Source organism: Cladophialophora yegresii (genome assembly GCF_000585515.1).
Source record: "Cladophialophora yegresii CBS 114405 chromosome Unknown aczIN-supercont1.1, whole genome shotgun sequence".
Classification (NCBI taxonomy): domain Eukaryota; kingdom Fungi; phylum Ascomycota; class Eurotiomycetes; order Chaetothyriales; family Herpotrichiellaceae; genus Cladophialophora; species Cladophialophora yegresii.
In genome coordinates, this window is record NW_006913045.1 from 99199 (window position 1) to 115491 (window position 16293).

At 54.1% G+C, this 16293-nt stretch overlaps 5 protein-coding genes across 5 annotated transcripts; 3 read left to right on the forward strand and 2 right to left on the reverse strand.

Annotated features, from left to right (window-relative positions):
* Positions 1-569: 569 nt before the first annotated feature.
* On the reverse strand, positions 570-2715 carry A1O7_00037 (uncharacterized protein; the record flags this gene model as incomplete). The annotated part of the gene is made up of 2 exons (XM_007754079.1): positions 570-1661; positions 1711-2715. 2 exons carry the CDS (start codon positions 2713-2715, stop codon positions 570-572), a joined length of 2097 nt encoding a protein of 698 aa, XP_007752269.1.
* Positions 2716-3545: 830 nt separating this feature from the next.
* Positions 3546-4096, forward strand: A1O7_00038 (uncharacterized protein; the record flags this gene model as incomplete). Its single annotated transcript, XM_007754080.1, has 5 exons — positions 3546-3600; positions 3654-3680; positions 3739-3768; positions 3821-3881; positions 3973-4096. 5 exons carry the CDS (start codon positions 3546-3548, stop codon positions 4094-4096), a joined length of 297 nt encoding a protein of 98 aa, XP_007752270.1.
* Positions 4097-4332: 236 nt separating this feature from the next.
* A1O7_00039 (syntaxin 5) lies at positions 4333-5463 on the reverse strand (the record flags this gene model as incomplete). The annotated part of the gene is made up of 2 exons (XM_007754081.1): positions 4333-5159; positions 5214-5463. The coding sequence occupies 2 exons, from the start codon at positions 5461-5463 to the stop codon at positions 4333-4335; spliced, it is 1077 nt and encodes a 358-aa protein (XP_007752271.1).
* A 1041-nt stretch (positions 5464-6504) lies between these two features.
* A1O7_00040 (uncharacterized protein) lies at positions 6505-10551 on the forward strand (the record flags this gene model as incomplete). The annotated part of the gene is made up of 1 exon (XM_007754082.1): positions 6505-10551. One exon carries the CDS (start codon positions 6505-6507, stop codon positions 10549-10551), a length of 4047 nt encoding a protein of 1348 aa, XP_007752272.1.
* Positions 10552-11968: 1417 nt separating this feature from the next.
* A1O7_00041 (uncharacterized protein) lies at positions 11969-14233 on the forward strand (the record flags this gene model as incomplete). The annotated part of the gene is made up of 1 exon (XM_007754083.1): positions 11969-14233. The coding sequence occupies one exon, from the start codon at positions 11969-11971 to the stop codon at positions 14231-14233; it is 2265 nt and encodes a 754-aa protein (XP_007752273.1).
* Positions 14234-16293: the final 2060 nt, after the last annotated feature.

The window sequence follows — 16293 nt, forward strand, 5'->3', positions numbered from 1 at the left end:
TCAGCTCAACTACTCCGTAGAGAGGGGCGAGAGACGGACTGCAAATTTACCCCTTTTCCCATTACTCACAAGCGGCCAACAGTCGCCAAAAGATCGACGCTTTAATACAGACTCGTGCAGCCCTGCGCCGCCGTGTCTTGAAGCTCGTATCATCATTCCTGCTAGCTCAGATTCTGGGATGTGTCTGGCTTTGCATATTGGTAAGCGTGGAAATAATCCCTATCTGGACGTATATACAAACGCCTTGTCGCATCTTGTGTACCCCTGACTCCATATTCAACATGCTGCTCATGCCCTGTTGATTGTGTGCTGTGTCGCCAGCAGCAAAAAGTGACACCCCGTTTGACACCCAATCGCGCCCGTGCTCATGGCCGTTGCACAGTACAACTCGTAGATACCCACGACAAAAGTGTCAGCATTTCCGCCTGGAACCCACCACTTCCCATAGTAACGCCATGCGTAATGCCGCGCTTGCGATTGAACGAGTGACAAGCTGGGCACTCAATGCCATAAAGTGACTCAAATATTTTCAAGGAAGAGAAATCGCGTATGTTAGTCGTCCGGCACTGTCATCTCTCTGACTTCTGCCATGAGTTAAGATATGCCATGAGCCCGACCCCTATCAGCACCACTCCGAGCATTGAGACATAGGGTGCTGACTGGGCAATGGAGTCCGCGTTGCTGCTTCTGTCTCGTAAAACAGTCGCGACGGCCCGCTCAAGGTGCTCAGGCAGCATGGGTGATCGGATGTGGCCATTCGCCTGTGGTCTTGACTTGACCGCGGACATCACGGTCGACTCGCTAGGCTCTGCTGCAGCCTCCGCCTCAAAACCCCTGTCATCCCGTCGTTCATGGAGCTGTTTTGGTAAGGACTCTGCCTTTTCGTTTTCCACGCGGATCTTGTCAATCATCTCCGCCAGACTCGTTCTCGCATGCGCGGCGTCGTTCTCAGCTGTTTCTGCCCGTCGCTGGAACTTGTCAACGTCCGACTTCAGCCTTTGCATCTCTCCCAGGACTTGGTCGAGATTCTGCTGGAGATGCTTCGTTTTCGCGTCGAGCTCGCCATCACTGTCAAGGATCGATTGTTGCTCGTTAGAGCCAGGTTTTTGTGCCTGCGTGGGGGTTTCCAGCGCCTCTTCCACCACTGAGACCGGTCGCGACGCGGCATGTTGTTCCAACCTTCGTGCCCTTTCCTCCGCATCCTCTCGAGCCGACCGTTCCTGCTTGAGCATATCCTCCAATTGCTTGACTCTTGCGCCCTGAGAATCAAGCTCCTTCTTCGCAATCGATAGGGCTTCAATTAGGGAAAGCATCTGGCTGTTCTGCGGGTTGGTTGGGGAATGAGATTCGTTCTTCGGTGGCTTGGCAGTCTCGCCACGTTTGAGGAGATTCGTGAATGAGGTCGCGACGGGACTTGCTTTGGAAGCGTCTGGCTTCTCTGGCAGTGGTTGTTGTGGCGGTGGTGCAGGAGGGTCGGCAAACCGCGTAACGTGCTCCATCTTTGGTACTTTTACTCTGCCAGCTATCTGTCTGTGGGAGGCGGCTTCCTTCGACGTAGCCTGTGGTTTTGATGGTTCTGCTCCAGGCGTCAATAGTGAGTTCAGAAACGCTCCCGCCTGCTCAAGTTCTTCAGCCTGGTCCTTCGCTGCCCGCATTTCGATCTACCACCATTAGCTTGGAAACGCGCTCGTTCTGTTTGAGAACACCTACCGACAGTGTCTTTACAAGCTGCTCGACATTTAGCGGTGTTGCACCCCACATGTTCATCCGTTGTTGCGCTATTGAGCTCATCTGACTTCCGGCGATAGTTGAAGTACTCGAAGTCCGTCCATTGACCGGGCGACCAGGGCCACTCCGACTGTGAAGCATAGGTGAACTTACAGGCGATGGTAACAGAGAACCACCGTGTGACGGGTCAAGGTCGCCGAAGCTGAGGTCGAGCACGTTGTTAGTCGAACCAGGTAACCCGACATATTCGACCTTGGCTGACACTTTATGATGAACGATGGTTTTCTGGTCTTCAGACACTATATCAATACCCAGTTCCAGCGTGTCGTGTTGCCGGAGCTCATGCGGTTCGGATTCGCGGTTTTCTGGAGACAGGCGTTGACCGTTGACGAAAGTGCCGTTCGAGGACTTTACATCCCGAATGAAGACTTTCCCACTGCGGTCCGCCCATACTTCGGCGTGTTGTCGTGAGAGAACTTTAGAGTCGAAATATCCATTCACCGGCGTCGGTACCGTTTTGGCGTTGGTCTGTCGTCCAATCCGGAGCACTTCAGGATAGAACGGGAGGCTAATTTGTTTTCTTTCGAAGGTGCCATTCATAGGTAGCAAAGCCAGTATCGCAGCAGACTCTCCGCCTGTCACTCCGTTGACTACCCGTGTTCCGTTCGATTGAGGGTTAGGACTCTGGCTGGGTAGCGCTGGCTGAACTGGGTTCTTCCCTACCAACAAATTGCCAACAGCTGTTTGAAGAGATCCATTTGCACGAGCATTAGAAACACTGGCTGTTGATTCCGACTTCGACACTTGCCAAAAACCCCCTCTTGGCTTTTTCTTCGGCCCAGAAGCGGGATCTGATGAGATATCGTTCTGCGTCAAGGTGATCGTGGATCCAGATGAACTGGTGGACGACAGTGACGAAGATGAGGCGCTTCTCTGTACCGTCTTGCGTTGAGGTAAAAACATACGAGATACCTCGTCACTGCTCATACTGGAAAACCCTCCACTGGTGCCGTTTAGACCATTCCAATTGAGTCTAGATATGTTGTTGAAACTCGGAGGCGATGCCACGGCGGTCGTCATCGGGAGGTATAATACAGGGGCAACAGCGTTGTATTCCTTCTAATGTGTTCTATCGCCTCGAAAGCCTCCTGATCAGCGGGAGAAGGAAGGGGGTTTGAGTAAAGTGATAGGGCACAGGAATCGGTTGCTGGTCCTGGTCGTCATGTGTCGGACTCGAGGACTCGGAGGGTAAAGGGAGACTAAGACGGTCGCTGCATTAGTCCACTGGTCACCGGCGCCGTATGTTGGCTGTTTTCAAAGTGCTCGAGGTGTTCTCGATTGCTCTCTGACATACATAGATCGACCCTAAGGGGCTCTGGGGGAAGATAGGATTGCTCGCGTGCAAGTTCGGGACGGCGAGGGGTCTGACGGAAACGTTTTGGGGCTGACCACTCAAGCTCCGGTAGTTGAATGATGGTCAAATCCGTGGTCGAAGGGCCATGAGAGGGTGTCGAATGAATGTCGCTGCATCGATTGTCCACTTGACGTTGATCGGCGTTTGTGTCAGCTTAGTTCTGATGTTTAGAGGATGCGACCCGTGGTTTTGGGAGCGGTCCAAATTGACGTTCGACGACTTCTCTGGATCTGTCCCCGAACCGCTAAGCGCCCATCACGTGATGCCGAGGCGCTAGACGCTGCAGTTCGATCGGCTGTTAACGATACAGAAGCTCCGGCGAGTCTCCATGGGACATGGGGCAGTCGTCACTTCCACTTCCACTCCAGGTTGCCATTAACCTCTAACGAGAGTAACAGTCGCAATGCCTCCAATTCCACCTTCTGCTCAAAGACATGGGCCAACATGGTTCGACAAACGTATGGACCTCTTGTAGCAAGACGAGGCCAGAACTCGCTAACCGTCGTCGCAGTAAAGATGGGGATGCTGATGGGTGGGAGTGAGTCGCAGACAATGATACAAAGTGGGGGAGATGAGAACGTCTAACAGAGCCATAGCCGTCGGCGGAATCATGGGATTCATTTACGGTTTGTCCAGGCGACAGATGGCAGTAACAGGCCACTGATGACAGATGCGCAGGCACCGTTACCATCTTCCAGTATGGCGCTGGCCAAGCAGGCGTTATGAGGACTCTCGGAAAGTACATGGTGGGGTCAGGAAGCATGTTCGGGTATGGAAGCTGGTCGTCTATTGGGAGTGAGTCAGTTGTCACTAACACTCTGCACAACCAGGCTCTTTATGGGCATCGGCAGCATCATTCGCACAGACTCACCTGCGATGGCATCCTCCATATGGGCAAGGTCTCAATACCCTCCACTCGTCCACCCACGACAACTTTCTGCCGGCCGTCGGTGATAGCAGCATGATACTTGTACAAAAGAAGAACTTGTGCTGGGCTGGAAAAGTTGATGCTACATTATGATACCCACTTTATGAATGAGGGTGCCATTGCCACGAAACCATGAATTGAATGGCATTGGCTCCCTGGAACACTCCACCACTAGGAGCTATGTCTATGTGCGCACACTGTTTGTGGCCTCTTCGAGGCAGGCTGCTACGCCCAAACACCATCGCATTAAATCAGCCCGATATTAACACCCACAGCAAGAAAAATATCTGGCAAAGATCAGTGATTGGGAAGTGTAGCTTGTGGGAATCGTACTCACCATAAGGACGCCAAACATCTTAGCCACCAGCCATCGGTTTCCTTGTACACGGTTCCAATATTTCAACAATTCCCTCTGCGCGCCCTGTACATTATCCACCACGTCTTCGGTGTTTGCATCTATCCGTTGCAGCATCTCTCCTTGTTCTGAGACCATACTCGCGAGCTGACCGAAAATGCTGCCCAGTTCGTTTATCGTCCTTTCAATGGCTTCGATGGCTTGGCCTCTTTCTTGGATATATGTGTTCGCGGGCTGGGCTTCCTCCATAAGTAATAACTGGTGATCTGACTGGGGGGCATTCTTCATAAGCGTGGATGTGTTGGAAGGTTCGATTGTGAGCAGGTCACTCGTAGATGCCTGCGGGGTCCGCTGCCGGCTTGTAGCACTCTGATATAAAGGCGATTGTGACCTTGAGTCGTCCAGGTGAGGTTGTGACCGCGCTGATACCGAGGAGACAAAGTTTTCGGTTCTTGACCGTGACGCTTGAATGCTCTTGGTCCGTACCTCCAGTACATCCTTGAAGTTTACGGCGACGTCCGTCACTTTGCTTTGTAGCATCATTACCACGTTCTTATTATGCTGACCTTCTTGGTCCGCCGATCGAGGTTGCGAAGCGGTCGGGTGCTGCGACTGGGTAAGTTGTTGGAGGGCGGATATCTGGGAATTGAGGCCGGCTAGATCTTGCTTGATGACATGGGTTAACTCTGCAATCTCAACGGGCCTATCGTCGAAGATAGCCTTTCTCCTTGCAACTAAACCCTGTCAGTCGCGGACTCGTCGCCGGAGTCTCGGGTCTTGTCACGTACGTTGTGCCAATCTCTCTAATTTGCCCATAGTTGCAGTGATGCCCCTTCCTATCTGCGCGGCATTCCGCGCGAACTCTGACCTTGCGCCTCTTGTAGGACCAGTAATAGCGCCATTTGCTTCTTGTTTCTCGGCGTTCTTGAGGAGCGACTGTCGCTGGGGGCCACCTTTTGCGGCAGATTGTCGCTTCTGCGCCTGAGCGAGGATAGCGCGGAACTCATTTGTCCGGTCTTGGATCGTCGTCGAGACCATGCTGGCCTATACGGCGCGAAAGTAGGCGTAGACGCAGAGATCGTTTTTGGAGAATGGTGAAACCGCACTCGTAGAAGTCTCTGTGAGTGATGAGGATGCCCGACTGCTCATTCTAGTGCGTACTATGCAGGACTGGAACTTTTGATACAAGTGATCGAAAAGAAGAGTCTCGAGTTTAGTATGTACAGTGAAGGAATAGGCCGAATTCGGGCGAGTCGTGGTATAGCAACGTCAAGATCCAGGACAGAGCAGCCTCAGCCGCAGCCGCAGCCGGAAACGTCTCTTCTTCAGGGTGACTTTGCCGCCACATTCAAGCCACAGACCCTGTGATCCACCCCGTTATTCCAGCCACAGTAGGCTGAAGCCGGTGGACCAGTTTGATGGCCTGAATGAAGCGTGGAAACTCATATGAGATATCATGAAAGTTCTCACACTCGCTCAATCCAAGTAACACCTGGAATCCATCCGCGATGACTTTCACCTCGTCTATGGAGAGTCTCGCCTGTGAGCCTGTGAACCTCAAACTAGGTATATACAAGTGTGAAACGATGATCAGCTTGTGCAGCGTGCGTGTGGCGCAGTGACGCATGGCTGGGACTTTGTTTGTGATTGTTTCTCCACTCGTTCTCCAGCCCTCAATTCCTGTTTGTCTGTTCGTAGGGCTGAGTGAGTGAGTGACGAGTCCAGTGCGAGGTACTCCGTATCTCAACTACCATCCTCCAAGCGATTGCATGCGCGGCCAGCCATATATACACATACCTCTCTATTACCGTCACACGCTGTGGCCGTTCTTCTCCACTGTTTGGGACTTCGACTTCCTCACCACCATTTCAGCCGTGCAAAGAGTTCTCGACCATCTGCTGCGTTTATCAGGCATCAGGCCGGCCATGTAATACGAATATCTCAATAATCTCTCGACCTTCTGAGGGAGTTATTTCGCACGCTCCGAGCTACGCCATGTGCAGTCTCATGCGTTGAGAATTGCTCGAAGTTAATTCTTGTTCGAGGAGTCAATTACCTCGCTTCCAATTCCCTCTTAAGATGGCGAGCTCCAATCCTTATGGCACTGGCAGATTCAAGATCAACGTGAACAGGGTCAAGTCGAAGAAATGGAAAGACGCGGATAAGGTGGACTACGGTGGTGGTTGGGGCGACGACGACGACTCTGACGATGGGTATGACGAGCCAGCGCCAGTGTCAGCAGACAACCCCCGGCATCCTGCCTGGAACGCGCCCTCCAATGCATATCCCTCCGATCGAAGCGTCACCAATCCATCTCCTTCTCGTGGCGGCCAGAGACCATCCTTCGATCAGGGCGACGAACGCAGGCATTTCTCCTCTGCTGGAAACTTCGATTCACCATATCCGACATCACAGCGATCACCTTTTCCCGAACCTCAACACGACGATCCACTTCCTGCGCCCAGTTATGGCATGCAATCACCTCTCCGTCTGAACACACAAGGTATGGGTGCTACACCCTCAGACTTTCGACCAGGTTCAAGAGGAAGACAATATCCACCATACGAAGATGTGCCCATGTCAGCGCCAGGAGCTTTCCCGCACCAACGGCGATCAGGCTCGAGCCATCGTCCCCCTCCCGGAGACTTTTACGCACGGCATGAGAGTCCTATGAGACCCGAGAGTCGTTCTTCCATTTCCTCACATAGACAGTTTCCTCCGCGCAAGCAAAGCCTGAGCCAGCAGCCGCCTACTCTCGATTTCACGCAGGACAGGTACTCGCTCGCACCTTCCCATGCCTCAGGCACGGCAACAGCTACCAGTGCCAACGACGACCGTCCCCCGCCAGTATTGATCCGGCCCTCAGACATATACAAACGTATGGCAGAAGAGATGGAAAAAGCACGCAAGTCACACGACTCCTCACGGTCGAGTACTGCTTTAGAAGCAAACCGTGCCAGGGAAGATTCTGTTGGTGCTCGCTCAACGGCATCAGAGACAAAGGAACTGACGGGCAGCGCGCAGCCAAATGCGGAGGATTCTGATTCCACGCGACGCCTCAAACCGACTCTAGACCCTGTTCCTGAGCGGAAGAGCGAGTATGGCTTTGAGAACCTGCTCAAGTCAACAAGCCATGATAGTGCACAGCCAGAGGAGCCAAAAATTGAAGAAACGCCTGTGGGAGTCTCAAGACATGGAACGGATGCATCCTCGGTCTACACCGATCGCCCAGACCCGGTTTCTGCGTCTACCCTGTCTCGTAATGTGTCAATGGCATACGACACACCGGCTAGACAGTCATCGTCTAACAACAGACCGAGCTTTGGCTTACCACCCATCGGCAGAATCTCTGGTTTCGGTGTGGACATAGGTTTATCTGATAACACAACGTCTAACTCCACGCCAGAATCGCGGCAACCGGCCGGAGATGCGCCGCCTCAAGTTCTTCCAGGAGGTCTAGAGCCCAGTGAAAGTGACGAGCCAGATGTCAAGGCTCTGCAGCATCAGCCTACTATGGGATACACATCCGTCGTCCATCAAGCTTTCGATCGGAGCCAGCATCAAGAACCCCTTACCCACTCATCCACATCGAGCACGGTCGATCGTTCAAACAGTGCTTCGACCGCCGATATCAGCCCCATCATTGGCCGGAAGCCGGAAGCAGCTCCTACAAATAGAGCTACACGGACCACCCATCCTGTTATTTCCCAGGAATCTTCACAAGGAGAAACACCACCGACATCGATCACCACATCGCAACCTACAGAAGTGCCTCTCGCCCAGAATGACGAGCTTCCGGTAGCCCCAGTTGTACGCCCTGGTTATCGTAGAGACGTCACGCCTCCAGGTCGAGACAACAGTCCGGCAAAGAAGCCCCTAGAAGTTGAGCCACGAGGTCTTGTGCCACCACATCATGGCTCACTTGTGGATGAACAGCCTGGGTCTGAGGAGCACGCTCGAGGTAGAGCACAGAGTGTTAAAGACAAGCCGCTCCCGGCCGAGCCGACTTTAGAAGCGTCAACCCCCAAAGCTGGTACTCCTTTAGCGATAGCGCGCGCAGAGTCTCCTCTGAAGGGCACGGTGCGTGGGCTCGCAGATAAACTGGAGTCGTCCTCAGGAAGATCGTCCCCGAGCAATTCTAGCATTCAGGTGCCGTTGCCTGGTCTTTCTCAAGGACGCCCTCCACCTCTTCAAGCACGGCTCGATAGCTTTCGGCCAGTGATCCCTGGTGGTTGGCAGTCATATACCTCTTCTGCAGCCTCGGGAACACCTGGTCCAGGTACTCCTGGTCAACGAGGCATGACTCCGCCTCGAGCTCCCTTCGCTCAAACACGAGCAGAAAGTACAGAAAGCGTGCCAACGGCCCACGCTCCCACTGGTAGGGCTTCTCATGATGATAGTGTAACCCAGAGAGCTTTTGCCGCGGCTGCTTCTGCTGGAAGTGCTCTTGCTGGCGCCTTAGCTGGCAATCGACTGAGCGAACGCGATCACAGTTCCTCGGCACAGCCTTCGAAGGAAGAGAGCGAGGACGAATGGGACCAATCGAGCTCGTCCAGCGACGGAGATGCAGATCCTCCTGCATCACATCAACTGCTGGGTGAGCAGAGGACTGAACAGCGTATTCACCATTCGCCTGTAAATCCACCACCAGCCGGTATAAATTCATCAAGCGGTACGCCCGATCAAGCTCAGTCGTTAGCAGATTCTACTCCTCTATCTGTTGCGACGTCGAGTGAAGCAGACGTACCTCAGTCAACCCTCGACTACTTCCCAGCGCCGCTGCGGACTAGCCGCTCGATTGACCCTTCCAGTCCCCGTCCAGCCTTGCCTGACGCCCCAATCGCACAAGAAACTCCAGACAAGAGTGAAAATGAGCGATTGCAGCAGGAAATCGTCAAAAGCCTGACACCAAAGTCGTCGAGTTCAGACATTGAAGCGCCGGCACAGGATCACCAGCCTCTGGCTCACCCAGAACTGTCGACCTATCGAGCAGTCACCACTGTAGGGGCCGGCCCTCAGAGCACCATCCCCGCTCCACACTCCCTCCCGTCGCACCTGATCGAAGGGCCTCAATCAACAACTGTGCCTCAGTCCGACACGAACTCAGTGACAGAAGACGCAACTACACGACCTCCTCCACTGCGGATCGTTCCGCACCAGCCGGCCGAAGCTGGGCTGTCCAGCGAGGGTATTTCAGTGACGAACGCCTATCGCGCCTCTGATCAAGCGAGGCCAGTGCCTGCCCAACCGAGAACTGCGCTTCACGAACAGCCAGCTGTTTTTGCGAAACCCGATTCAGTTCTTCCGGGAACTCAACAACCACAGCCGCTTGTTGAACAAGGACTCCCATCATCTAGCCAACCTTTCTTGCAAAAGCGCTTCTCTTGGGAGACTGGCAGCTCACCACCGGGCTCTGCGTCGACACCCAAAGCGACCAGTCCACCCTCCACTGGGTCACCCGATACCATAAGAGCTCCGTTCCAACATGCACCAGGCTCTTCGGAAGTCACCCCACCTAGAGCGGATTTCAACCAACCTTCGACTAGGCAAGCGACTTCGCCAATACAGCAGTCAGTGCAGTCAATACAGGCTTCCACGGATGCTCCTGCACAGCAACCAGCGAAATTGTTGCAGGACGTCCAGACTGTGCAATCTCCGCAAAGCACCAATCCCACGCAGCACTCTGGGATTTTGCCGACCAATACAAACCACTCCCAGATCTCGCCAACGCTCAACGAGCCTCCCACTTTCCGCACAATTCTCAACCTTGGTTCACCTGCAGAGCGAATAAAGGCGTTTGACGAGAGCAGGCAGTTTTATGCAACGCCGAATGAGCAGCTCCAGGACTGGCTGATGTCGATGAAGACTGCCGAGAATGCTGACTTGTTCGCCACCAACGGTCGGCTTTCCCTTGACACCGCCGACGGCAACGCTTCGCACAGGCCTTCACCCAGGCGGATTCTCACCGAGTCGGCGAGCGCCAGGCACATGCAAGAGGATGGAAAGAAGCTCATGGCAGCAGCTGGTCGCTTTGGAGGGAAAGCAGGGCACGCTGCAAAAGGACTATTTGCAAAAGGCAAGGAGAAAATGCGCAATACGAGCATGAGCGAAAAGGTAGCCCGTTGATCTTCCCCTTCCGTTCTTTGCTGTCCGGTTAGCCTTCCTTTACCATGGGGGAACTGCATGTGTTCCTATCGCGGCCACTTCATTCTTTCGGGCCATGTGAGAGGACCCGTTGCTTTCAGCGGCTTTCTTTGCAAGCCTTCCCAAGATAGTAATGAATGGAAGAATACTTTCTACTTTGTCAATGGTTTTCCATTTGGGCTCTGGTTGACGTTTTTTCTAGGGTATCCTTGCTGGCCGGCGGAGGTCGTCTGGACCCGTTCCGGACGAGTCCGAAGAGGTTTCATATCCTACCGGGTCGCGAGATTCCACATACCTCGAAGGGCCGCCCCAGATCCCGTTGAACATCACTCCGGCCTCGCCGCTAACATCGCCCACTGACTGGTTCTCAAACCGCGAGCTTATGGGATCGCAGACGAGCGGCCTGAATTCGATTTTGCAACAAGGAGCAGTCGCCTCGTCTCCGGCTGTTGCCAACGAGGCAGAAGCGAAGCCGACATCCGAACATAGTGGGGAGGTACCACGTGAGGGCGTCGCTGGTCCTGATGCTGTTTCTGCCGTGCCTGTACCTGCTCCCAGTCCAGCAATCTCTGCTCTGAACAGCGAGCAAGAACAGCATGATGACACGGGAGTCCCGAGCCGTTCGATCAGTCAGCTGACCAAGCCTACCGACCACTCTCCTGTAGAGTCGCCTCGACGACCGAATGTTGAAAGGAGTCTCAGCAGGGGAGAAAGTTCAGCTGCTCGTCCTCCAGTCGCTGCCACGAGGAGTAACCTGCCCTCAAGCACTTTGTCTCCCCCAGCGCCTCACGCAGATCGACATGACGGCTCAACGTCTGATGCTGAATCTAGTGACAGAAGCCTGCGTGTTCCACAGACACGACGCCGCTCAGCCGTCTCGGATGTCTCCAGTGCCAGCCCGAGCCCAGGGCCCGATGCAGAAGGCCAACATCTGAGAAGAAGTGTATCCCTCTCACCTGCGGACGAAGTGCACGTGGCGGTAATATCAGGTCCTCGTGACGAAAACAGGGGCCATGCTGATGAGGCAGCTCCTTCTACTGTCTCCGTTCAAGGTGCTGGACAACCTGAGGCACAGGCTACTGATCGCCGGACACAGTCTCCAAGTCCGATCATTGCCCCACCCACAGCAACGGCGGAGCCTTGTCACGCAAGAGAATCAGTACTTACTGTCGAGGGCGTAGAGCAAAATCCCCCACTCGGACGACCAGCGCAACAGCATGTAGCAGCTGAGCAACAGCGTGATCCTGGAGAGCACCGACCTTTCTCATTCGCTGGTGTTGAGGATGTTGGTGCCATTCACGAGCCTCAACCGTTGCCAGGGCAGGATCTCAGCCGATTTCCCTCACAGCCGATGAGTCCAGTAAGTCAAGGGCGAAGCAGTGTTGCATTGAGCAAAGCAATGTCCCAAGTCAGCGTCGAAGAGGTTCAAGACCAGGCAAATGTCCCAGACCGACGTCAATCGAGGTCATATTCGCGACCTTTCGGCGTCGATCCTAACGTCAGACACCATCCTGCTGTTCGTGTGGACGAATCTGAGCAAGCTTTAACGGACCGAGCCAATCTGTACCCCTCCGAGAGTCCCTTGCCTAGTGCAAGACGCACACAAGAAGAAATCGACCGCCACCTTCAGCAAACAGAGCAGCGACCGCCTACCTTGCCGCCTCAGCCTCAACCCTATGAGAAGGGATACCGAATACCTGGACCTTATGTTCAAGAGTACCGATCTCCAAAACAAATCTCATCCCCCAAAAACGGCCGAAGCCAGGCTCAAGTACAAGCGAGTGGCAAGCCACTACCGAGCACATTACGATCTCAGGGTTACGCTGGCCAGCCTCAGCCTGCACCAAGATCTTACACCGCTTCAGAACAACAGAATGCTCCAAGCTATCAAGGGCATGCCGCTTGTTCGAACAGTCCAGCTCCTTATGCCGAGTACGACATGAAGCATGGAGAATGGGGAAATTATACCCAAAACCAACCTCTGCAGCAGCATACCCAAAACCCACCCCTGCAACAGCAAAGGCAGTCCATGGGTCCACCTGCGCACCCCGTCCACCAACAAATTTCCAGCCAGCAGACGTCGGTACAAGCAGCACCTTTACCACCATCATCCCAACAACCACAGGCTGAGCCAAAGAAGAGCACGTTTGGTAAGCTGTTTGGGGGAAGCTCTTCTAAGGGTTCTAAACTTCAAAAGCAAGCCAGGTCAGAAGCTCAGGTTGGATCTCAAGGACATGTGCACAAAGAAAAGCGAAACAGCATGCTCCGGCGGAATGAGAGTGGCTCCTCGCGGCAAAACAGCAAATACACCAGTCGAGATCGGCTTGGGCAGCTTCCACCTCCGAACGTCCCTTCCCAATACGCTCAGCAGCAATCGAGCAATGTCTCCACAGAACCGACGCCGGACATGGGCGAGAAGCTCGCAGAAGGCAAGAAGAAGCGGTTTTCTGGGCTTGGGGCTAAGTTATTTAAGAGCAGAGCCGCCACCACACCCACTGCCCCATCGCAGACATCGGGATCTGAAAATCAGAGGACGGGCCAACGCATTGCTTCTCCCGAACCATACTCTGTGCAGACTCCCAGTGTCATGTCTCCAGAGTCCTTATCTGCGCAGACACAACATGATCAGTACCCAGTGGGACCTGGAAGCTATTTCAGCCAAACACAGGTGCAGCCCCCGTACCAACAATCCGCCCATACGACAGGGCAATTTTCACCCCAGTACCCTGCAGCGGCTTCTCCGTATCAGCAAAATCCTCGACCTTTTGAGTATACACACCCGTCACAATCTCCGCCGCCTCCTGGTCAGGAAGCATCTGCGGGACGATACGCAACGGGTGTCTCTATGACCCTGGGTCATCAGAGCCGCCCGTCCGATTTGCGCATCAATACAAGCAACCAAGACCTGGGCCACTACGATGTGCCCGCCACTGCCCCAGCTCAGGTCCACCCGCCCAGAGCATCTCCTTTCGCCTCTTCTCCGTACAATCCAAACCCAAGCTCAGGCATCACCACCATGACTGGAACGACTTTGCCACCGCCTCGCTCTGCGCAATCTTCGTCTCAGAACCCTCGCGACCACGTTGTCGATCTGCACAAACGCTCCCGATCGCCTCGACTCGGGCGTGCTGCATCCGACGACCTCGATGCCTCACAGCGCCAGCAACCGACCAGCCTGCTCGGCACCTTTAGCTCCAAGAATATCTCCCCCGTGGGAGGCATCCCGCGGCCGCATAACGACCAAGAACGACCCTTTGCCATCACGGTGCCGGGCCTAGACGACGACAACAACAACGACGCCCGAAGGAAGCACAATCTTCGCGACCGTATCGCTGGTGGGGCGCCCCGAAGCAATACCCCTGTAAGCGTCGAAACCGGCGGGCATGGGGCAGCACCATCTTCGCACTTGGCTGTCACGACCAGCACAGGCGGGCTGGAACGGAACGTCTCCGTGCTCGAAGGCTACAACAACACCCCCGACAGTCCGCGCCAGGCCCGACGCGAAAGCGCCAGAGACAAGACCACGCCGGGCTTCATTGCCGAGTTACCCGGCAGCAAGGCCGAGGGGTATGAGAGCGAGGAGGAGATCCCTATGAGCGCCACGGCGTATCCCGGGCAGGAGTGGATGCCGGTTTTCGTGGGCGACGGGAGGTGGGATGATTGAGTTACCGCTGTTTGGAATGAAATAGCACTGTACACGGCGTGGCTTGTCTTGTGGCTATACCATACGTTCTGCGGTGGTAATCGCTGCGTGTTTGTATCTTTTCGGTCTTGTTTGCCTGGGACCTCGACTTCTCTGTGCTCTTATAACGATCGGAGCTTTTCGGACATATCCAAGCGTCACGTAATGTTTATTCCATGTGCCGAAGGCAGGACTCTCACAAGCAGTCAGTCAGGCAAGCAAGCAGACGGGATCTGAGTCTAATCGTCTTGTACGTGAAGCGTGCAGAACACATAGTATACACATACGGAAATGCTCACGAAGGAGAGATTCAGGGCATGACTTGGCGCGGTGGAAAGAACTACTGCCTGTACAAACAGCTGAGAACACAGAAAAGAAATTATGTGGCTCTTAGTGGGCAGCAAGACTTCGTTTCTCATTCCTTGTGTCTCATGTCACACGTCCTGCCCCAGCAAGTTGTGTCATCGGCGTGCTATCTCGAGGTCGTGCCTCTGTGGTGCGCACTGCATTCGTATTGTCTAACATTAAAGGAAATTGTGCAGATGGCCTGCTCTGAAGCTGGCGTCTTGCACTATCCGACTCAAGAGTTCGATGCACCGCAATGTGGGAAGAGGTCGCTGTCTTGTGCGTTGTTGTTAATCTCGTCCCTCATTATCCACATGGCCAGTCGTCTTGAAAGTCATTCACCAATTCACACTCACGCAGGCCAGCAGCTGCAGTAGAAGTAACCATGCCAATCCTTGTCCTCGCCAGTCTGGCCGCAGACCTTGGACATCTCCTTGTTGCTGCAACCCTTCATGTCACTGGCGTCACAGACGACCTCGGATTTCTCGTTGCTAGAGGTGGAACAGTCAGTAGTTTGGCATCGTGGACGAGTAGCTTGGATGTATCGCCTTACCACTTGCAGAAGCGAAAACAGTTGTCTCCGTTCAAGAGGCCGTTACAGGTTGGGAGCTTGATCGACAGGGCGTTGGGCGCGGGGTTGTTGCCGGTTGGGTACTGCCCGGAAGAAGGCGTTAGGGTCAGTCAACCTGGACAGACCGGTCCGGTATGTTACTCACACAGCCGATCTTCATCGGGATGTTTGGGATGTTCGCAGACTGGTCAGACTTGGAGACCAAGCCAGCCTTGGCGACGGAGGCAGAAGCCAGAACGGCGGTGATGCCGACAAGGGTCTTCATCGTGTCGGTTCGGGGGAAGGGGAGTGGTGATTGTCAGTGAATGTAGAAGTCTGATTCAAGCGCAAGTTGTAGATGTTGGAGGAGTCGAGGTTGAAGGTGGGCAGCAGGAAAGAAGACACATCAGAATCACGAGAAGAGGAGGATGTTTATATCTTTCGTGAGGCAGTGGAAGGTCGATACGTGAAGTTCCAGTGATGCCGCACCGTCAGTGACGGGGGTTGGCCATCTTATATTCACATACTGCCTGGCGCCTGACGCTTGCAGTTGGGCAAACAGCAGGAGGAAGTGAATGAGAACATGACAACGACCGTGAAGCGTACGTCAAGCTGACGTGACGGGCGGGTGAGGTCAAACGGCGCTGAGGTCAAGACAAGGTAAGAGAGACCTGAGCTGGAGGAACAGTTGATTGCATGGTCGTGTATCCGCTGTCTTTCTCATGCATTGATCTGTGGTGACTGTTGAAGCTTCATTCTTTTCCTCGTCACCTCGGTTGCAGGTTGAACAGAACATGGGAAGCACCTGTCTTGTTCAACGAGACACTTTCCATACACTCGCTCATTGATGAATATATTTGAGGTGTCCTCGATGATACTGCACAGCAGCCAGAGATTCTTCGCTCGAGATTGCTTCGACCACTCCTTGTAGCTGAGATACAAACGCTGTTCACCGGCCTTGACATATTCTCGATGTTTTTGGTGCCCAGTGCATGTCCTGTGTGAGCATGAGAAGACTGCTTGGAGCACCCGGGCGACAAACACCAGGCTCGAGTTGTAAGCCAGGTGGAAATGAAAATGGTCATGTGTGCTGTGTAAGCGTAGAGCAAAGCGCAGCATCGTCACTTCTATGCAAGGCATCGGAAGA